Source organism: Aspergillus lucknowensis, assembly GCF_044049455.1.
Source record: "Aspergillus lucknowensis strain CBS 449.75 chromosome Unknown BJX67scaffold_79, whole genome shotgun sequence".
Classification (NCBI taxonomy): Eukaryota; Fungi; Ascomycota; class Eurotiomycetes; order Eurotiales; family Aspergillaceae; genus Aspergillus; species Aspergillus lucknowensis.
This window is the reverse complement of record NW_027263623.1, coordinates 1-19,944: the sequence shown is the minus strand read 5'-3', so window position 1 is coordinate 19,944 and position 19,944 is coordinate 1. Positions and strand designations below refer to the sequence as shown.

Here is a 19,944-nt window from a genome sequence, read left to right as displayed (position 1 = left end):
AAGTTGGTGCTTCAAAGCTCCCACACTGATTCGCAACAAGAAGAGTTGGTGTCAGGTTAAACTCTATTAGGTATGATAATCAGTCCCAAATTAGTTTTCGCTGGAGACTCGTTGTGGGGAATGATGTATCGAATTTGCAAGTTGACGGGTACTTTTGCATTCACGCCCCCACATTCAAACCACGCTTATCGAGAGGGATGGCAACAATTTAGAGGGGAGAACGATTATCTCGCCGATGATAAAGTCATCTTGTCCAGGGATTCAAGCGCAACCGAAGTTCTCGGAAAGCGTGCGAAGGGTCTGACCTCCGAAGACGCTTGACTGCGGGGTCGAAAACGCGGGGAGTTCGCCGAGTGGACGATCGAAGACTCGCGACTGCCGCAAGCGGTCGATTTTTGAGTTCTTCCAAGCACGTTCCCAGTTCCCAGATTCAGTGGACGGTGCTCCTCCAGGCTTTGAGATTCTGAGGCTTTGGGATTATTATTGGAGGCACTGAGCTCACGAACTTCCTTTTCGAACCGCCCATCTCCAGTGCTCTTGCCAGATGCCCGTGAATTGCCGCTGCGGGCTGGGTGTCATCCCACGTTCAGACGCCCTTTTCGAGTTGTCTTTCAAAACGTGCTGCGCTTCCGGAATCACTCTCCTATCAATTCGGAATGCTAATTCTCTGCAGTAGTCGGTGTCTTTGAACAACTCTCTGGTTCTGGCAGAACAGGATACGCACAGCTCTCCACCAAGGAGTCAACTTGGAGGATGCAAGCTCTTGACTCTAGGGTATGGAACACAGGACCCGAAGCATTATTGATCGTCCACCCTTCTGCGGGGTTGCAGAAAAGAGGCGGCAAGACAGCCCCAGACGATGAAAATCAATCCAAGTCACTCAATCGATGTTGCGACAGTTCAAGGTCATCTGACTTGACCAAAAACTGAAGGGGGTGCGGCATTTCCGGCCCCAGAATTCTGTTGGCGAAATCTCCCGAATCCGAAGAGCTTGAGGATCCTGATGGACGTGAAAGCCTCCGATTCCTCGGAGTGCACAGAATGACAATCACACCCACCAATCTCCTGGAGGGTGGACTTCATCTCCAACCCCAAAGAAGGTCTACACCGAAACCGACCTTCCCCTCCCTCCAGCAATCACTCGTCCCTGATTTGCCATATCCCGATTCGCACAACACCTGCCCCTTTTCTGCTTTTCTTTTGATTCAGACAGCGAAGCGGAGTCGGTCTCAAGGTCAAGGTTCAATCAGACTAAGACAAACCATTGAATGGGGCCACTCCATCCCATCTCTATGGATGAAGAGCCAACACACAGGACGAAGGTCGAACACTTGACGACATCATTCTTCCAGAGTAAATCATGATTGTGGAGCTTCATGCACATTCCAAGGTCCCCACCCTTATCATTGTCCTTGCAGAGGATGATCTCCTCCACTCTACCTTTGTGCAACCTCATTGGAATGCATATCTCGTGTCTTCACTCAACCTCCCATTTCCCTCGGTCAAAAACTTAAGGAAGAGAGAGAAAAGGTACTCTGAGAGGAAACCGGTTGCTGGCCCGTCTAGAATCTCTCACAATCGACAACCTTCCTCCAGAGCCTGAGATTGATGCAGTGGCTTCGTTCGGATGCAGGTGGGGTGTAAAGTTTACCTTGCAGAGTGAATTCCCTCGCATCGGACAGTGTATATACTAGTAGAATCGTGGAGCTCTTCATAGCTCGTTCCAGAGTACATTCTACGTTTCCCTGGAGTTTGAAGTGCAGTATTATTATCCGTTTTGTAACCGAATTCCAACTATTTCACAACATATGATCGTTCAACGGTGCTTAAGCATCTGCTTCTAAATCGGTATATCAATTAGGTAGCCGGAGGCACTAATGTACTCAAGACTCAAAACCAACCTCGAGTAGCATATAATACAGAACAAAAGAAATATAAAATCCGGTCTAGGTGGATCAAATCACAGGCCCTTCTTCTCGCCTTCTAGGCGCCAGCGTTCAAGGAAATACCCAACGCCGCGGGCAACACCCTCCTCAAGAGGGACGATGGGCCTATATCCGAGTCTCTCCTTCGCCTTGTTGCACGAGTAGTACCGCGTCATGCACGAGTACCGCACCGTGCGCCTCGTCATCTTCGGCGTCTTCCCTAGCAGTCCCATGACTGTCTCGGCGACACCGCCGATGGGACCGAGGAGCCACTCGGGGAGTGCCCAGACTTGATGCGGCTCGATGACTCTATTGGCTAGCGCCCAGCTGGCACGCGTGAAATCCCAGAAGTAGACGGGCTGGTCGTTTGTGATCAGGAAGGCTTCGCCGTCGACTTTTTCGTAGTCGAGCAGGTCGCCCTTGCCGGACTCGAGGCGGGCGTGGCAGGCGAGGAGGGAGTATGCTGCGAGTGTGTGGGAGTATGCTACGTTTCCGACGTACGTGAAATCGAAGAGGTTGTTGTTTTCGCCGAGTTGCATTTTGAGCACGGAGTCGGATGCGTTTAAGCCGTGATCCAGGAGACGCACCATGAACTGTCCGTCCTTCTCACCGAAGATACCGGACGGGCGGAGCGAACAGGTCAGCATCGCGGAGGGCGAGGTGCGGTTGTACTTCAGGACAATTTCTTCGGCGTCCGCCTATCGTTCAGTTGGTCATTGATTAGCGCGAATCAAGCAGAAAACAATGAAAAGCGCATCGCACCTTCGTCTCCGAGTAGTACTCCTGCTGCAGTTTCCCCCTAACAAGAGGCCAGTCCTCATCCACATGTATTAGATCACTCTGCGTATCATGCACAACCGATGCTGAGCTCGTGTACACGAAAGCCCTGCACTTGCCGCCCCAATCTCCGCGAGCACCACCCGCAACCTCAAGTAGGTTCCTCGTCCCTTCAACATTAACCTGATATAGCAGTTTCTTATCCGTCAAAATCGCACTCGCGGTATGGATAACGACGCTCGGCTTGACCTTGCGGAAGATCGAAAGCATCGCCTCCGTCGAAGTGAGGTCACCTTCGTAGTATTCCGCGCCGGGCAATCGGTTGTTCGTCGTCCGCACGTCAGCGACAGCGACTTTCGCAATGCATCGCGGGAACCGGTCCCCGAGCTTGGGATAATCGAATCGTGCATCTCCCTCAGGCTTCGGCAGCGCAGCGCTGGGGTCCGTCTCCGAAGGGAAATTTAGCAATTGATCGACGATGTGGGAACCAAGAAAACCACATCCGCCAACGACTAGGACTGTGCCCAATTCTATGGCAGGCCGCTTGGTAGACATTTTGACAGTTGGATGGCTGATATATCAAAGTGGTCTGGAGGTTCCGCGGGTGAGAGACAGGAATGTGAGCGACCTGCCAGACGAGAATAATGGGGAGATGCTGAGATGTGGCTTATTTTCTGGGACCTGCCAATCTTTCTGGGGCTGGGCCTTGCTCCATAACTTCGCTGGCACGTGATCATTACTAGAGGACGCTCTCCGTCTCTTGTTCCGGAACTACTACTGGAGATATAAGTGCCTCAGTTTAGGGCGGTGATGATGGCATTTTCCCTATAGGTAGTATGCTACTGGGAATAAAATTTTAAAACGGAGGAGAAGGCGCCTGCCACCAAGGGTTGGCCATCGAAGTAGAACGGGTTGACAGACGTTCATGCTCTTGGAAGTTGCTGTTGCAATCCGGTCTCGTAGTCTGAAAAATTATAAAATTATGACCATAAATTAAGATGCTGAGCCCGAGCCTAGCCTACCCGCAAAATCCAGCCAGTCCTGAATTCGTAGAGGCCCAGCGCGGCATAGCTCTCAGTCGAAAGCATCTCTATATTGCAAAGCCAACTCATTAGTTGACAGCTGTCAAAAAGCAGGCCAGTTAACTTACTCAACAGACTTCTCAATATCCCTCCTAAGTGTTCTCCTGTACTTCTTTCTGTCCTCGGGAGACCCCCAGAACAGCTTCGAGGCTTGGGGATTTACTGTCGAACGTGGGTCATACGGTGGATCATCCTCTTCCAACACTGCCACCATTGCTTCAATGTGATGTCGCATCTCCTCAGCTCTTTTCGGGAAATAGCAGAGTACTCCATCTTGAGATACGCGAATGTGAGAAAGTTGTGTCTTCACGAAAACCCTTGGTTGCTCGTGCGGGAATCGAGGACTCAGATGAATCCGCATCTTGATGATACCCCCCTCAAGAGGCGTCGTTGGTCGGCCAAAGTATGTGAGGTCCCATAGAAAGGGATTTCCGTCCACAAGGTTCAGGTCGATGGAAAAGTTCTTGTGGTGTTTCAAATTCTCAACGATCTGCTCAACCTGGCGTTGTAGGTTCACGGCGATCCCTAGTTCATCATCTTTCGCCTGCAATCCCTCCGCCCTCCAAGCCTCTGTCTCTTCGATGATCTTGTCTTTGACATGGGCTAATCTTCGCTTTAATTCGGGATAGTCAAAATGGCCGTCCATGGTATTACCGCTGCTTTCAAAAGGCATCCTCTGGAATGAACGTTTAGGTTGCGTGTGTGAATTCTCCGACTCTGCATCGATTAGTTGCGCGTACGACTGGTAATACCACAAAAACCGTCGCTTGCGAAGGTCGTTAAATGGCGTGTCGTAAGCAAGAATTTCATCGTCAATGTCATCGTCTTCGGAAAGCTTTTCGCTCGAGGACTTTGTTGTTCCGTTTGGCAATAAACCCAGTGTAACTTCTAGGGGCTGAAGAACCGCGATTCTAATCGTCTCATGGCGGATCTTGAAAGTGGTCAATGTCATTTTCTGATTGCCTATGTGCACAGAGTAACACATACCTTCGCTTTATATTGCACCATGTACTCTGTATCCGAGTCTGATTTGGCATCTTCGTATCCAGGTTCGTTTTCGTATGGGTTCGATGACATTAAGCTTTGAATTGAGATTAGAACAGACTCGAGTCCCTGCGCAGAAGACCACTGCTCTCCGCTTTCTCCCGTCCAAGTGCTATATGGTCAGTCAGCTCGAGTAATGTATCGGGGAATTCAAAGGGTCCTTCTTTACCCTAGAATTGACCTTATTGCACAAGCACACGTCAATACCGTAGCGACTAACTAGATATCTATTGAGCAAACTTACAGGCACACCTTTCCTCCAGAATAAAGATTTGGGCTAAACCTGCAGGATCCTCCATTGGTCGTTTTGGCGCTTACAATCGGGGGGCGAGCGGGATAGTCTGAAAAGCACAATGTCAGTACTGTTCCACCTGTGTCACACATTGGAGGTGAGTTCCGCAAACCTTTCCCGAACTTGATGGAGAACTACAACATCTTACGGTCAGTTCGTTTCCAAGTGGAATCATAGTCAGCTCACCTCAAACAAACCGAATTGGTAAGGAGTCTCCGGAGGGCCCAGAATGATGGCACGAACACTTCGAATATCGCATTCGTCATAGTCGACGGCGATAGCTAAGAAGCGGATTAGCGAATACCGACTGGTAGAGCCCTTCTACGGTCGCAGAAACTGAAGTAGCTGCACTCTAAAGATGATTATGGGAACCCATACAGAGGTCTGCACTTTGCTGGATCTGCTTGATTTCCTAGATGCCAGATCCGCGTTAGCGTTAGTTCAGTAGAGAATCGTCAGAGGGTAAGCGAGGGGTTGAGGGATCAAACGTACCCTTGTTATACGGAGAATCGCCTGATCAGACATGTTGATAGGAAGATGTCGGTTGAATCTCGTGGATCAGCTGGAAGGTGATCGGAGTCTGCCGTGCGTAGTTGAGATCTATTCTGAGAGAGAACTCTCGGTGAATCGCGTTGCTTGAATAGAAGCCTGACATAAGGCGGACAGTTGGTCGCTCGGAGAGAAGCAGTGTGGTTTCTCGAAGAAGCCCGCCCCGGAGGACAGCTGAAGAAGTCAAAGTAAGAAAAAATTTAAATCATCGGGAATGGAATAGAAGACGAAAGTGGGTGGCTGAGGAGGCGTGGAAGATAAAGAGGAAGTCGAACACGCCAAATACATCCATGCGGCCAGCAGTCAGCCGCGCCGCGCCCCGACAGTCTTCTTTGCTCATCTGGGGAGGCAGAGACGAGCACGAAGAGCAGACACGATATGAAGCGAGATTCCTGTCTTGTTAATTGTTACCATTAGCTCAATAATCTACCCAAGATCTTTGACTGCTTGCTGTTTTCACAAAGGCCTTCCCTGTAATTTTCCGAAGAATACTGCCGCAGGGAAACCGCGATGAAAGGCACGAGTCCTTCGGTGCTGAAACAATCCGGAAATCTGCCTGGACACCATATTCTTGCAGTCTTGCAGCGTTTCAATCCGAGCCCGGTCCGTCGGCAGGTAGGCAATCATGCACAGTGCGAGCTGGTGCCTACTTTAGGCATCTAGAACCTTGTGAAAGTGGCGCTGCAAGGTTATGACTTGCACAGCACAATAAATACAGCAGGTGAGGGTCTTCATCCACAATCTTTGAGAAGGTTCACCCCAAATCTCCACCATGAAGCGCGGAGGGCAAGACCCGCCAATATCCAAGCTATCCGACAGTCAATCTGCGTGGGGCCGGGAGTTGGAGCCGCCCCCAGCCTCCTCCCAAAGGCGCTCCAAATTCAGACACAAGAATGCCAAAAAAAATGCCTGCAGAAAAGTTAAGCACTGACCTAATATCCGCCCAGGATTGATATCCTTGAATGATTCTGGACAGCTTCTACATTGACAAGTGCATGAGCAACCTTCGCTTCATATGTTTTCGGGCCATTTGCCGATTTGTTGCCTGAGGCACGTAGATGTTTCATATTAAATGGTCGCTAAATCTCGCGCGGTAGAGAACACTTTCAACTCTTCCTCCTCAATCCCATTCGAGAATCAATTCGATGTTGCTTCTTCCTCGTTCGAAGATTCCAACCCTCGAACCTCGGAGAGCCGTCAAGTGAAAAGCCAGTTTCCAAGAGCGAAAAATGCAAAACAAACAAAAAGCCTTTCTCTTCAGGCGGTGTGACAAGCGGTGAGAAGTTCACGTGATGAACACTCCCCAAGACGGAAGCATAGGGGGGCAGAGTGACAACGGACAGCAGCACCCGCACTGCCTCAAACATACCCTCTTTAGTCGCTGTCGAGGTTCTGTCTTGTCATCTTTGACTGATCTGGCTTTATTTGCAAACAGCTGCTCTTCCAGTCCACTCCCTTTGCGTCTCTCAACCTCGACAGTGGATACATCCCCTTTATTGAAAGGGATCAGGAATGGTGGTGATCTTGGCCTGCGACCTCCGCCGCTTGTTGGTCTCACTTTGAGGTCCGACCCTTTCAGTCCAATTCCGTTCCCACGGGCGGTTGCGTTCGTCTGTTGGTTTACCTTAGAATCTCCCCGTCATTCCAGTAAGTATTTCTGCGAGCTACTTGCCCTCTCCACTGGTCACGCGCAGCAGTCCACGTTTCGTTGCGTTTCCCCGCAAGTGGTACCTGATATGGCTTGACATGGTTTCATTGCTGAAACGATCCGAAATATGGTTTCTCACCAACCTTGCGCGAAGCAAAGAAGGACGCCGGCTAACATAATTTCGCGCCTTCAAAGACAGAGTTATTCGGATGTACCATTTTCGTCATCTTTAAACGTTGAATCGTCCCATAACATTTTCGATTGCCGCTATCCGAGCTTCGATCCTACCGAACTTCGGCGGCAACCCGACCAACACAATCAGCTCTACAATACCTCAAACCAAAAACAATAGAGGGACGCTTAGAAAATCTTCGCACAATATTTGGAGGAGAACCATTGGGTCGAAACCACAAAGGCATAGTTCTTTACGGACATGCCTCCCGGCGAAGTCCCACTCCCGGACAGCCTCGTGCCGGGCAACGGGGCTGTCCGTCCGACGCTGAATACGAGCGGCTATGGTGGCAGCAGTGGGGGAGCTCTTCAGACTCAGACACCGACATCACCAGCCGATAGTACTGTTCCTTTCGACTCCCCCCGTTCTCGCCAATGGAACGCGCCGACGAGTCTCGATACGGTTCAGAGTCCGGATGGCCGCACGGGCCGGCGACTAGATTCTAACCCAACTGATCCGACAACACCCCAAGATCGGAATAATTATTGGGAGCCTTCTGGACCGATGGACAGATCTCGACCAAACGGCCGACCACACACCAAGTCTCCTGGAAGCACGTCAAGAACTTGCAAAAAGTGCGGCGACCCTCTCACTGGTCAGTTCGTTCGAGCTCTCCTCGCAACGTATCACCTTGAATGTTTTAAGTGTGAAGTGAGTTTATCATCTTGCCGGTCTCCCCCGATGTCCACTGACAGCCCCCATAGGATTGCGGCCAAATAGTAGCCTCTAAATTCTTTCCTGTCGATGCTGAAGATGGAAGCGGACAGTACCCGCTATGTGAGATTGATTATTTCAGGAGGTTAGACCTTCTTTGTCACGACTGCGGTGGCGCCTTACGTGGCTCCTACATTACTGCTCTGGACCGCAAGTATCACATCGAGCATTTTACTTGCTCGGTTTGTCCCACGGTTTTCGGTGCCCAGGACTCTTACTATGAGCACGAGGGCAAGGTGTACTGCCATTTTCATTACTCTACACAATTCGCGCAGCGGTGCCATGGTTGTCACACTGCGATCTTGAAACAGTTCGTGGAGATCTTCCGCAACGGTCAAAACCAGCACTGGCACCCTGAATGCTATATGATCCATAAGTTTTGGAATGTTCGTCTCGCGCCGACTGGCCAACCTCTGGAATATCCACCGGTGGAGCCTGACGCTACTAATGAGGAACGCAACCGGATTCGCGAGGAAGAAGAATTGATGGAGGAGAAAGTCTATAGGATCTGGAGCATCCTTTCAAGTTTTGAAGAATCGTCCGCGGCTTGCATCTCGGATATGCTTCTTCACGTCAGCAACGGTGCTTATGTCGACGGGGTGCTCATTGCAAAACGATTCATTGAGCATGTTCAAGTCCTTTTCTCTGCTATTGACAAACTTGCGGCCGTTATAAAAGCCCAAGGGATGAAAGGTGAGACGGAATCATCTAAGCAACACTCAGCGACGGGCTAACTGCTCTGTATAGATCTTGCCTTTGGACGAGAAGCCAAATTGCTCTGCAAAAAGATTGTCGCTTTTTTTGCCTTGCTATCCAAGACCCAAGAGACTGGCGTTCGTAAGCTCGGCGTGACACAGGAGCTTCTGTCGCTAGTGACTGGCCTCGCCCATTACCTCAAGCTCCTTATCCGCATCGGGTTGCAAGGCGCGCTAAAATTGGAGAGGGAACAGCGCACACCTCGAGGCCTCCATGAGTTCTTGGATCTTCTCGGAGATCTCGATGCACTGCGGCCTCAAGAGGAAGAGACGCCTGCAGATCTGATGCTTGGCGTGGAAACCCTAGCCGACCAGCTTTCTGACTGCTGCGCAGCGTGCAAAGAGCCGATTGACGACGAGTGTGTCATGTTAGGTGACAGCAGATGGCACACAAAGCCTCCGCATCTTCTCTGCGCATCATGTCAAACTGACCTAACAGCTAACGTTCAAGACGCTTTCTTGAGTCCCAAAGACAAGCTGGCTTTTTGCGGCAATTGTGTCGCCCACAAGGGCCTCTTAAACGACACACAAAAGGGGTTTGCATATGTCACAAAGCTCCAACAGTTTGTTTTTCTGCTGAGAGTCGCACTCGCTCGTCTGCTTGCTGTCCTACAAGCAGGAGGAACACTTTCCCCGTCCGGTACGTGATTCCAACGGCTGTCCATTTTAGCACCTGAAACTGACTTGCCATAGACGACGTTGGTGGAAAGGCTTCCGGTAGCAAACATATCCCTCCTGGCGGTGAAATACGCCAGCCAGCTCACTCCCGAAACGATGGTGGTGATGGATCTTCGCTTGAACAGACTGTAGGTGAAATGCGACGATTACGATCGATTCGCAATGAGAGGACCCTATCCACTACCTACAAAAAGGCTCGAGCGTCACGAATTATAGACGGGCCTGAAGGGCGAAGTGTAAGACCCGGTTCAGCTGGTGGTGAAGGTCCAGACTCCAGGGGTGCTGGATTCCAAATTGTAGAGGAGAAGGATGCCAATGGCGAAACGGTGACGGAGCTAACGTTTGGCAACCAGGATGCTTTGACCTTGGATGACATTCCCAGAATCGTTGCGGCCGAGCAAGCCAAGGAGCAGCGTCCGAATGCGTACAAACACGCTGGCACAAAGCTTGTCGGTACGACTGAGCCGCTACCCAGGTACAACCGTGGACATCAACGTGGCGTTTCCAACCCTGGAACGGAGCCCCCCTTTCCTGAGCCAACTGGGAGGGGCAAACGGTACTTCTCGGAGCTTTCTGCCTTGGAGTTTTTCATTGTCAGGCATGTTGCCGTTTTGTCGATGGAGCCCTTGTTGGATGGTGCTTTCACACTGGAGGAGCTCCTTTCATTGATCGAATCTCGGAAGCCGACAATCTGGAATATTTTTGGGAGGGCTTTTGCCAAAGATGCAAAGAAAGGCGGCAAGAAAAAGGGCGTATTCGGGGTCAACCTCGACCTGCTGGTCGAAAAAGAGGGGACTGAGTCAACTCATGGTGTCGGCCCCGGAGCTCTTCGCATCCCAGCCCTTGTTGATGATGCCGTGTCTGCCATGCGTCAAATGGACATGTCTGTGGAAGGTGTTTTCCGGAAGAATGGCAACATCAGACGTCTGAAGGAAGTCTCAGAGTTGATCGACAACAAATACGAACAGGTGGACCTGACCAAGGAGAACCCTGTTCAAATCGCAGCACTTCTCAAGAGATTCCTACGAGAAATGCCTGATCCCCTTCTGACCTTCAAACTCCACCGTCTGTTTGTTGCTTCTCAAAGTACGTGCCACCGCTTGCGTGTAATATAGTTTACTCGGACTAACAAGATTGCAGGAATCCCAGATCCGGAAAGGCAGAAACGGGTGCTCCATCTCACATGCTGTTTGCTTCCCAAAGCTCATCGGGATACTATGGAGGTCCTATTTGCCTTTTTGAACTGGACGTCGTCTTTCTCCCATGTGGATGAGGAGACCGGGAGCAAGATGGATATCCATAATCTAGCGACGGTCATGACTCCCAATATTCTCTACTCGAATACAAAGACCAGTGCTGTGGACGAGAGTTTCCTCGCAATCGAGGCCGTCAATGCACTTATTACATACAACGACACCATGAGTGAGGTATGTTTCCTTGTAGATTCGCCGCCTGAGAAGGTCTGCTAACCTGACTCTCTTCCAGATCCCGGAAGACCTTCAAACAGTTCTGACGGACAGTAGCTTTCTCAAGGAGAACTCGGAGGTTACGACGAAAGAAATTCTCAAGAAATATGGAGACATTGCGAGGGGAAGCTTTTCTCAGAAACCGAGCAATGGTGGTGAAACCTTTACGATCACCAACCCTAACCGTGGAGCAAACGTCCCAACCTCTGCCCACATTGAGACCGACACACCCCAGGATTATGCTTCTCAGATGCAAAGCTCAGTCAGGCACGTTGCTGGTCCCGCGGGGCCGTCACATTCAAGTAGTGTCGTTCCACCCAGTGCCAAAGAGTACGGGTCTGGTATGGACTACAGCACTAGCACCGGGAGTCAACCCGACGGCCAGGCCCAACAGGTACCCTACAGAGCTCGTCACAATGTCGGAGCCATGGGCGTTACTAGCTAGCCTTCTTTCCATCTTGCATATGCCAGCTTTGGTCATTTCCACAATCTTGGGGGCGCATGTCGGTATTTTATTTTCATTGTTTGAGCTTCCACAGGAGTGCTTTTGACACCCTTTTGGCCGTCCAGAATTTTTCTTCGCTGCTGACCTACATTTTGGCTCATGGCCACCCTCCTTGAACTACGACCAATTTCGTCGCGACATACTCGGATCTCCTGCTGAAACGTCATCTCGTCTCTCTTCACCTTTGAAAACTGCATTGCATCCGGCTGCAACGTTACTCTTTTCTTTTCCCTCCATCATTGGATGCATGGGGCCCTTGCTCAGAATCCGTACTCTTCTGCAGCTCAGGAATGGCTTACCATGCACCTTCTGGACTTTGGGTGACATCTTATCATTCATTCCTGTCCCTTTTCTTGCATTGCATTTGATAACCAGCTATGAACATTGTGCTGCAACCCGCCAGCGAAATGTGCCCTACATCCATCCATCGTTTTCGAATCCCTGGTTCTTCGTCTCGAAATTTCCCACCTACACTCTCCATTGATGTGTGAGAGCCCTTGATCACCAAAGCCGTACTGTTTGATCTTCGTTTCTTCACATTCCGCTAGTCAGTTAATAAGACGGCAAAGATACCTACGACGAGTTTGTTCCTGCCAAGTTTTGTCACACTTTCTTCCTCTTCTTCATCCCCTCACTTTTCCGTTATGCTTGATTTCTTATTCCCCCTGTCCGTCGTCTTCTCTTTTGAAGCGGTGTCGTTGCGTTTTTGTATGTGTTCCCACCAGTGGTTCTGGTCCTGGTTCTGGCCTTCTCTTCTATCGACTTGCATCCATGTCTCTATCCATGCATGTGATGTTTTTCACTTTTTCCTCTTTTTTTTCATCGATGTTTGTAGTCTACAGCCTTGAATGGAATATCTCGGGCGAATCAAGGTCCTCTTCCTTGTCCGTAGACGCGCCCAGAAGGGCTCCTGTATCTGTTTAGGAACGATTTGAGAGTGAAGGATTTGAGAGTGAAGCGGTAGATTGGCTTAGCCGAGATAATGGGGTAATTGAGGATTACAGATCAAGCAAGCCACCGACTTCACTCCTTGTAAAACCAACCAAGTACGATAATCAAGTCCAATTGAGAAGTCCGGGGAAGAACCTGAGACATCCAATTCAGCCAATTCAGCTGAGCAAGGCAAAAACAGACACAGAACTCCAGTCTGAAAGAGCAAATATTACTTCAAGCTCTTGACACCTTCCAGAAGAGACTTCTCCGACTCTGTGCTCCGCCAACTTAACTCTAATCTTTGCAATACAACACGCACAAGTTCGCAAACAAATGCAGTATCCTAAGACGCACTAAGACGGAAAGTGAACTTATGAAGAAGCATTTACGCACGTTTCCGCAGGGCGCGTCGCCCACCCGCGGTGGTTTCAGCGCCTGCCGGAACCGTTGCCTTGCGTGTTCCAGTTGTGGCGCCCCTATTCGAAGCCGCAGAGGGAGCCTGGGAGCGGGCGGCAGTGGCTTTCTTTGCCGTGGCGCTAGCCGTTGACGCGGTGGTTGCCTTCCGAGAGGCGGCGGACCGAGCTGTGTTTGCGACGGTTGTGACGGACGACGCAGAAGACGAGACGCTACCTCTTCGCTCACCTTGGCGGGTGACGGGCCGCGAGAGCGGCGAGCGAACAGACCTAGGCCCCGCGGTGGCGGCTCTGCTCGCGGGTCGTTTCGTCTGGGAAGATGGCGGACGGGCGGGTGCAGCGCCCCTTGATGAACCGGGACGGGAGCCGGCAAGGTTCGCTGAAGTGGATTTGAGAGGGCTTGATGGTTTCAGGGGAGACATAGGTCGAGATAGGTAAGAAGAGGGCTGGGCTTTCTCGGGTGAAGCGCGTAGCGGGGACTGAGGGTATGTCCTGGAATTTGAGGATTTGGGAGAGAGGATCCTGGAGTCTGCTCCACGGACTTCTTGGGATACCACGCGAGAGGTACCAGCGCCGGCACCGTGTTTGGCGCGTCTCTTCGGGTTCTTGAGGACATCGACCTGCTCGCCTGATGCCGGGGCGTTTTCTTTGTCGGAGTAGATGCCAGGAGGGCTATTCTGTGTCAACCGCTGATATGAACTAGACGCGATCCAAAACATACCTGTGCTTCCTGACTCTGCGGGGACTAGGACTGGCAGTAGCCGCCTTCTTCCTCCCTGAAGCAGACATAGCCGTGAAGTTGCGGGAGCCTTTCGCTGGGCTCCGGTATTTCCTTGGTGAGTTCTCCAGCTGGGCTCGGAGCAATGCGTTGTGTTTCTCGAGCAGCTCGCCCATGTTCGCTTTGCGGAGGGCCACGGGGATCCGATTGATGCGTCGTTCGAGCCGTGCTCGGAGGTCTTGGGCTTGGAGGGCATATTGGGCGCGGAGTTTACGGGCTCGTTCAGTGACTGTCACAGTATTAGTAACGAATTGTGGGCAGCTGAATGTGAGACGGCATACTTTCGAGCTGCAAATTGTCCATCAAAGCCTGTTTCTGGCTTCGGGTAATCCGCATGCGCTTTCGGGGGGGACTGTTTGAGGGTGTAGCATCGAGACTGGGATACGCGTCGTCCATGTCGCTCGACTTGCGCTTTGTCGTTAAAGCCATTGCGAGAAAGCTTTAGACTGTATTGAGTACTCGTGGAAGTTAATTATCGAAATCGAGTGACGTTGTCTCGGTGCTGTGGAGGGGCGAAGGGATGAAAGCGAGAGAGGGCGTGGTGGTTGATGGGGGGGATAAACAAGCGCTGACTTAATTCGTGCTTAGCTCACCTGAGCTCGACTCGCCTCCAGCGAACATCTCCGCCTCTGTCCGACCAGCTTCAACCTCCCGCCTTCATCAACCTCTCCCCCTCCACCATTCCCCCAGGCGTGATCACACTCTATTCCTTTCGTTCTTCCCTCTATCTAACACCCGCACACCTGATTGACCCGCCAAGATGTCGCTCGAAGCTACGATGATCATGTCCGTCGGCCCACCATACGACGTCAAGACTCCAGAAAGCTAACCCATCGCAGTGTCGATAACAGCGAAAGCAGCAGAAACGGTGACTACACGTAAGCTTCCTTTCCTTACCTGCCACATCCGTAACCAAGCTATCTCCTCCGTCGACAAAGTTGCATCTAACAGCCCGACCCACAGCTCGACACGATGGCAAGCCCAGATCGACGCCGTCAGCATCATCCACACAGCCAAGATGCGCGCACATCCCCAGTCTGCTGTCGGACTCATGAGCATGGGCGGGAAGGGCCCCGAGGTCCTATCCACATTCACTACTGATTTTGGTGGGATTCTATCCGGACTACACCGCACGAAGATCCACGGGACTGCGCATTTCACCTCGAGTATACAAGTTGCGGGTGTACGTTTTCTCCTGCATGGTTCTTTCGGGCCAGGATGGGTCTAGTGGATGTGAGTATGCTAACAAAAATGTCTAGTTAGCGCTAAAACATCGCTCCGAAAAATCCCAACGCCAACGCATCATCGTATTCTCCTGCTCCCCCATCGAAGAGGACGAGAAGACCCTCGTCAAGCTCGCCAAAAAGATGAAGAAGAACAACGTCTCCATAGACGTGATCGCCTTCGGCGACCTCGAGTCCGATCAGACTAAGAAATTGGATGCCTTCGTCGAGAACGTCAAGGGCGGTGACGGCTCAAACCTGGCAATCATCCCGCCCGGCCCGAATCTACTCAGTGAGGAGCTCCAGGCCACGCCTATTCTTGGCGGCGATGGGGCTGGCGCCGGTGGTATGGCTGATGGCGGTGATGCTGGCGGGTTTGACCTCGACGCCGCAGCTGAGAATGATCCGGAGCTGGCGTTTGCGCTGCGTCTGTCGTTGGAAGAAGAGAAGAATCGCCAGGAGAAGGAAAAGAGGGAGCGGGAAGAGCAAGAGAGGAAGGCGAATCTGGAGGGAATCCCAGAGGAGGGACAGCCGTCTTCGAAGAAGGATAACGAGGATCCAGATAAGATGGACACCGCGTAGATATAATCATGTTAATGCATACCCGGCGTTGCTACATGTCTTGGATCCAATCAACCGTATCTCTACGCAATCTACCAACATTGAGTCGTCACCCATTATCATTCGTAACATTCAGCTCCGCACAAAAGAAAAGAAAAACAACAATAATGATACTACGCCCTCCCCCGCAAATACCCCCCCAAATGCCTCTCAAACCCCTCGCACCTCACAGGCATCTCAATCTGATAAAACGGGTTCTTCATCACATAGTCCGCATACAGCTCATACACCGTCTTCATGATGCCCTCGATATCCGCCATCGCGGGGTCCGTGAACAGGAGGAACTTCGTCCCCGTCAGCGTCTGGAAGCACGTGAGTCTGAATTTCTCTGTCTCTAGCGTTTCGAGGCCTGTGATGGGGGCGGACGGGTTTGGGTATGTTGATGTTGATGATGAGGCTGATTCTAATCTTGAGGACGCGAGGTTCGAGGTTGCGGTTGCGGTTGCGGTTGCGGTTGGTGCGGGAGTGGATGTATTGGATGTGGCTGCTGCTGCTGCTGTTGCTGCTGTCTGTGGTGTTGACGGGGTTGCGGGGGTGGTGGATGTTGTTGGTGCTGCGGCGGAGTTAGGGAAAGCGAGGTTGGGGATTTTGGGTGTGATCGAGCGGGTTATTGCGTGGACGCTGCGTTTTCGAAGACACCTGTTAGCCACGCCGCGTCTTATTTCTTCTTCCTAGTCCAGCGGTTCACCGTCCAGGAATAGCCATGGCCCAGAGTCAGAGCAATAGCCTCTAGAAATCCAAAAATCCAGAACACGATACCAGGACAGAAGGAGACGCACCCATGGAAGGTCCCCGCAAGAACAAGGTAATCGTTCGTCGAGAGCTTGCGCAGGCCCGGCTGGAATTCGCGCTGGTAGATGAGGCCGCCGGCTTTGTTGATTATGATGAGGGAGTAGACGGGCCTATCGATAGACTTCATGTCAGATAATTACTCATGATGCCGTATTCCAATATTCCGTTCCGTCGGTGAGGGGCGACGAGCGAGAGGGAGGGACGTACATGGTTATGAGGAGAGGAGAGGATCGAGAACTCAACTCAACTCCACACGGACGGCTTCAGAGGAATTGGCCGAGTGTCAGGGAAAAGGGAGAAACGTATATTATCGGTGCAACATTGGTGTTTGTCTATTCAGGAGATGAATCCAGTAGATACGTGAGCTGGGAGTTTTGTTGTCATCGCCGCGGCGGACAACTCTGGCGACGCGGAGGTGCATGTCGGAGGAGGCGTTTATTCCGCACCCAATTGTTGAATGTTGGGTGTGATTTAGATGTCCTATCAAAAAAGGCTCCAGCTTGCACCGCCTGCAACGGACCACAACTACCAAATTCGTCTCCAAGCATAAGCCCAAAAGGATACATGAATTCAACAAGTAATATTATTTCTCAAATCTAATTCAAGGTCCAAATCTCACAAACAGCAAAATCCCCGCACCCCCTCGAATCACCTCCCCAGCTTGAAGTCGTGCCCGACATTGTGCAGCGGAAGACTTGAACTATATATAGCACTCCACACCCACCCACCCACTCGATTTATCCAGCCGCCCTCACCCAAATACTTTCAGATCATCCTCGAACTCAACACACTTATCCGGGGAAAAAAGGGTGGGTTACATCGGCCACGGCCATGCAAGAATAAGCGCTGCAGCTGCAGTTTCGAGTGTTGCTCGCCCGGGCAACTGGGTGCATTGCATGCTGATTCTGCATGCGTGGTGGGCCATCCGCGGGGCGTCTGTGGTTTTTGTCTTTGTCTTTGTCTGTGCCCTGCCCCCCTGTGCAGGAACCTGAACTTGGACCTGAATCTGACGCTGAAGGAGGAAGAGGGGTCTGAGGTGAGATCTTAGCTTGGGCCTGGGATCTGGGATGGATCAGGTACCTGGCTGACGAGGATGGATGGAGCCGAGGTACGGAAAGACTACTCTGTAAATATTTGAAAGCCTCTAGAGGTCATCAGTGCGATTTATTTTTGGGTCTTCTCTGTGGCCGTGATAATTAATCAGACAGTGATTAAGGAAATGACTCCGGAAGCAAAACGGGGGGGAAAAAAAATCATAGTGGAAGTGCCGAGTACAGGATATCTTGTCGTAAATCGTCGCGTATTCCCTGCCATGCCATGCCATGTCAAAGCATCGCTCGTAAGGTCCAATTCGTAGTCCGTATCATCCGTATCCAAACCTATAACCCCGTGGTATCCGAAATTATCCCAATATCGAACAGCAAAGAGATAAGCAAACCCCAAAATAATAGAAACAAGATTAGATATGAAAATAGAAAGAGACTCTCAGAGAGAGGCAAAGCAGCCAAGGAGGTCAGTCTAATTCCCACAAAGCGTCGCCAATTTCCACGCGCCGTTCACAAATCGGATAATTCCCTGCTCGGCAGCCCACTCACGCAAGGGGACATCCTCCTCCTGCGGGCCTGGATCTGCCTTCTCGAAATGCCGCGCAACGTGCTCCATCCTCTCCTTCCAGGCATCCTGGCCGTGGAATTCCATCGCGCAGAACCCACATCGATTAAAGGTCGGGGGGAAGCGGAGCTGCTTCCAGCATCGCTTCGAGACCTTCTCGAGGCTCGCCTCGAAGGCGTTCCGCTCCTCCTCCGAGACGGACTGCTTGCTGCGGTTCTTTGACACAACCCAGGGCGCGTGCATGCGGCGCTGGTGCTGGACGAAGAGGTCTTTGCGGTTGAAGTCGTTGACGAGGAGAGTAGGGGTTTGCGGTTGGGTGTTGCGGGGGGAGGATGGGGTGGGGGAGTGGCTGGGATCCTGGTGTTTGATGTTGTTAAGGCTGCATCGGTCGACGTCACAGCGGTAGAAGCCGAGCTGTATATGCTGGGAGCTGACATGGCGCTTCCATTCATTCTTGGAGGGAAAGGTGATTGTGCAGCCGTAGCGGGCGAAGCAGCATTCGAAGCGGCGGTCGGTGAGCTTTTTGGCAGTTGACTTGGAGGTTGTGTCAGGGTTGGCGCGGGACTTGGAGGAGCGCGCCGGAGTCTTCTTCTGGGGCTTGCTGCGCTTTTGAACGCCAGTGGTGCGTTTGGATCTTTTTCGAGAAGAGGCTGTCCTGCCCGGGCGGTTGGAGGACTCGTTGGACGAGGAGGACGAGGAGGATGTTGGGGAAGCGTATTCAATGGGTGGTTGGCTGGAGTAGACTGTGTATGGAGAAGGGCCCTCCATCATCGATGGGGACGGTTCACTGCTTGCACTCACTGGCTCCTGCTCGTAGAGGGCCAATGGCACGGGGTCGTGGTATGAAGGGGACGGTGAGCTCGCGAAGCCAGAGGAGCAAGACATTGCATCGTCGTAGGGGAGAGCGGACAGACACTGGCTGCTCTGGCTGTCCGTCTGGGGCGAGATACTGCGGACGCTCCCGTCAAATGCTGAGACGTGATGCCAGGAGCTAAACTCAACAGCAGACGGGGGAGGCGGGTATCGCAAGGCGTCGAACGCAGATAAGTGAACCGCGCCCTTGGCCGCAGCGTCTGGAGCAGAGGAAAAGGATATCATGGCATTCGGGACAGAAGTCTCGATCGCATGACCATCATCGGGAGCATAAAGCCGGAAACCATGCTCAAATGGAAGAGGGTCTGGTCCATGAAAGGCATCGAACTGGGGATACTGGTAGTGGCCTTCCATTGTCCACGCACGGTGAAGAAGAAAACAAGAATATCAGACAAAGAACATCCGCTTCTGAAGTGGAAACAAAGCTTGGGAGCGAGAACAATTGACATCCGCCATGATTGCAGAGCGGGCCCGGAGCGCTCATTTATCCTCTCCATGGAGAACCTTCTCCTGATGGGCAGCGAGAAGCAAATGGGCGATGAAGGGGGGCGTCCGCGAATTGGAGACTCGAAAATGAGCCGCACGTCTCCAGCCAGTACCCTCCATCAGGAACAAGCAAGTCCCCCGGTGGTCATCGATTGTGTATCAGAGTCTGGAGGGTCGCCGACAGACAGACAAGACAGATTCGACTAGACTCGTTCGGGCCCGTTGCGTTGGTGCCATTCATTCCTTTTTTTTTTTTTTTTTCCCCGACTCCTCTTGCACATCCCCTTTTCTGGCGCATTTTCCGTGGCTGGGGCGTGTGGTAATAATACCGGTAAGGGGAAAACGTACGGAGGACCGCACAAGCAGGGCGGTTGCCAGATCTCGAAACCGAACGAATACAGGGGAGAGAAATGCGAGAGCGGCCAGTTTGAGCCTCATGTTTGGCCGAAAAGGGAAATGTCAGCAGCCAGCCTGTGTCGTCATTCGCGCCTATCATCTCTCTTTTGCATTGACTGGTTCTTGAACTTCTTGCCCTCTTGCCCTCGCT

The 19,944-nt window shown here is 51.8% G+C and overlaps 9 protein-coding genes across 9 annotated transcripts; 4 read left to right on the top strand and 5 right to left on the bottom strand.

Moving 5' to 3' along the window:
• Nucleotides 1-1,746: 1,746 nt before the first annotated feature.
• BJX67DRAFT_367594 (C-3 sterol dehydrogenase/C-4 decarboxylase) lies at nt 1,747-3,369 on the bottom strand. The gene is made up of 2 exons (XM_071030536.1): nt 2,688-3,369; nt 1,747-2,623 (listed from the first exon to the last, which is right to left on the bottom strand). Exons 1-2 carry the CDS (start codon nt 3,255-3,257, stop codon nt 1,961-1,963), a joined length of 1,233 nt encoding a protein of 410 aa, XP_070880820.1. The 5' UTR covers nt 3,258-3,369; the 3' UTR covers nt 1,747-1,960.
• Nucleotides 3,370-3,494: 125 nt separating this feature from the next.
• On the bottom strand, nt 3,495-5,885 carry BJX67DRAFT_318085 (ubiquitin-conjugating enzyme E2). Its single transcript, XM_071027268.1, has 9 exons — nt 5,613-5,885; nt 5,499-5,532; nt 5,307-5,401; nt 5,233-5,254; nt 5,073-5,169; nt 4,998-5,009; nt 4,772-4,940; nt 3,853-4,715; nt 3,495-3,792 (listed from the first exon to the last, which is right to left on the bottom strand). The coding sequence occupies exons 1-9, from the start codon at nt 5,643-5,645 to the stop codon at nt 3,777-3,779; spliced, it is 1,341 nt and encodes a 446-aa protein (XP_070880819.1). The 5' UTR covers nt 5,646-5,885; the 3' UTR covers nt 3,495-3,776.
• A 743-nt stretch (nt 5,886-6,628) lies between these two features.
• BJX67DRAFT_318083 (uncharacterized protein) lies at nt 6,629-7,475 on the top strand. Its single transcript, XM_071027267.1, has one exon. The coding sequence runs from the start codon at nt 6,962-6,964 to the stop codon at nt 7,412-7,414; it is 453 nt and encodes a 150-aa protein (XP_070880818.1). The 5' UTR covers nt 6,629-6,961; the 3' UTR covers nt 7,415-7,475.
• A 175-nt stretch (nt 7,476-7,650) lies between these two features.
• BJX67DRAFT_318163 (GTPase-activating protein LRG1) lies at nt 7,651-11,761 on the top strand. Its single transcript, XM_071027270.1, has 6 exons — nt 7,651-8,200; nt 8,254-8,956; nt 9,011-9,658; nt 9,712-10,782; nt 10,837-11,123; nt 11,182-11,761. Exons 1-6 carry the CDS (start codon nt 7,751-7,753, stop codon nt 11,605-11,607), a joined length of 3,585 nt encoding a protein of 1,194 aa, XP_070880817.1. The 5' UTR covers nt 7,651-7,750; the 3' UTR covers nt 11,608-11,761.
• On the top strand, nt 11,762-12,231 carry BJX67DRAFT_318164 (uncharacterized protein). The gene has a single exon (XM_071027271.1). It carries the CDS (start codon nt 11,915-11,917, stop codon nt 12,149-12,151), a length of 237 nt encoding a protein of 78 aa, XP_070880816.1. The 5' UTR covers nt 11,762-11,914; the 3' UTR covers nt 12,152-12,231.
• Nucleotides 12,232-12,750: 519 nt separating this feature from the next.
• BJX67DRAFT_318148 (uncharacterized protein) lies at nt 12,751-14,329 on the bottom strand. Its single transcript, XM_071027269.1, has 3 exons — nt 14,073-14,329; nt 13,735-14,020; nt 12,751-13,685 (listed from the first exon to the last, which is right to left on the bottom strand). Exons 1-3 carry the CDS (start codon nt 14,218-14,220, stop codon nt 12,986-12,988), a joined length of 1,134 nt encoding a protein of 377 aa, XP_070880815.1. The 5' UTR covers nt 14,221-14,329; the 3' UTR covers nt 12,751-12,985.
• A 222-nt stretch (nt 14,330-14,551) lies between these two features.
• On the top strand, nt 14,552-15,774 carry BJX67DRAFT_391699 (proteasome regulatory particle base subunit RPN10; the record flags this gene model as incomplete). The annotated part of the gene is made up of 4 exons (XM_071034833.1): nt 14,552-14,577; nt 14,631-14,669; nt 14,755-14,974; nt 15,051-15,774. The coding sequence occupies 4 exons, from the start codon at nt 14,552-14,554 to the stop codon at nt 15,594-15,596; spliced, it is 831 nt and encodes a 276-aa protein (XP_070880814.1). The 3' UTR covers nt 15,597-15,774.
• On the bottom strand, nt 15,673-16,868 carry BJX67DRAFT_318070 (trafficking protein particle complex subunit 4). The gene is made up of 3 exons (XM_071027266.1): nt 16,635-16,868; nt 16,415-16,537; nt 15,673-16,274 (listed from the first exon to the last, which is right to left on the bottom strand). Coding segments are annotated over exons 1-3 (651 nt in total). The 5' UTR covers nt 16,637-16,868; the 3' UTR covers nt 15,673-15,748.
• A 980-nt stretch (nt 16,869-17,848) lies between these two features.
• Nucleotides 17,849-19,403, bottom strand: BJX67DRAFT_318031 (putative C2H2 finger domain protein). The gene has a single exon (XM_071027265.1). It carries the CDS (start codon nt 19,263-19,265, stop codon nt 17,946-17,948), a length of 1,320 nt encoding a protein of 439 aa, XP_070880812.1. The 5' UTR covers nt 19,266-19,403; the 3' UTR covers nt 17,849-17,945.
• Between the last annotated feature and the right edge of the window lie 541 nt (nt 19,404-19,944).

Excerpts from the sequence above, each read along its gene's own strand:
- BJX67DRAFT_318085 (XM_071027268.1), bottom strand. The coding sequence starts at position 5,645 with ATGTCTGATCAGGCGATTCTCCGTATAACAAGG. Across the intron at positions 5,255-5,306 it reads ACCAATTCGGTTTGTTTGAG|TTCTCCATCAAGTTCGGGAA; the intron begins GTGAGCTGACTA and ends AAGATGTTGTAG. Across the intron at positions 4,716-4,771 it reads TGGTGCAATATAAAGCGAAG|ATCCGCCATGAGACGATTAG; the intron begins GTATGTGTTACT and ends ACCACTTTCAAG.
- BJX67DRAFT_318031 (XM_071027265.1), bottom strand. The coding sequence starts at position 19,265 with ATGGAAGGCCACTACCAGTATCCCCAGTTCGATGCCTTTCATGGACCA.
- BJX67DRAFT_318163 (XM_071027270.1), top strand. The coding sequence starts at position 7,751 with ATGCCTCCCGGCGAAGTCCCACTCCCGGACAGCCTCGTGCCGGGCAAC. Across the intron at positions 10,783-10,836 it reads TCTGTTTGTTGCTTCTCAAA|GAATCCCAGATCCGGAAAGG; the intron begins GTACGTGCCACC and ends ACAAGATTGCAG. Across the intron at positions 11,124-11,181 it reads ACAACGACACCATGAGTGAG|ATCCCGGAAGACCTTCAAAC; the intron begins GTATGTTTCCTT and ends ACTCTCTTCCAG.
- BJX67DRAFT_318164 (XM_071027271.1), top strand. The coding sequence starts at position 11,915 with ATGGGGCCCTTGCTCAGAATCCGTACTCTTCTGCAGCTCAGGAATGGC.
- BJX67DRAFT_318070 (XM_071027266.1), bottom strand. Across the intron at positions 16,275-16,414 it reads CTTGCGGGGACCTTCCATGG|GTGTCTTCGAAAACGCAGCG; the intron begins GTGCGTCTCCTT and ends CGTGGCTAACAG.
- BJX67DRAFT_367594 (XM_071030536.1), bottom strand. The coding sequence starts at position 3,257 with ATGTCTACCAAGCGGCCTGCCATAGAATTGGGCACAGTCCTAGTCGTT. Across the intron at positions 2,624-2,687 it reads AGTACTACTCGGAGACGAAG|GCGGACGCCGAAGAAATTGT; the intron begins GTGCGATGCGCT and ends ACTGAACGATAG.
- BJX67DRAFT_318083 (XM_071027267.1), top strand. The coding sequence starts at position 6,962 with ATGAACACTCCCCAAGACGGAAGCATAGGGGGGCAGAGTGACAACGGA.
- BJX67DRAFT_318148 (XM_071027269.1), bottom strand. The coding sequence starts at position 14,220 with ATGGCTTTAACGACAAAGCGCAAGTCGAGCGACATGGACGACGCGTAT. Across the intron at positions 14,021-14,072 it reads GGACAATTTGCAGCTCGAAA|TCACTGAACGAGCCCGTAAA; the intron begins GTATGCCGTCTC and ends ATACTGTGACAG. Across the intron at positions 13,686-13,734 it reads CGCAGAGTCAGGAAGCACAG|CCCTCCTGGCATCTACTCCG; the intron begins GTATGTTTTGGA and ends GACACAGAATAG.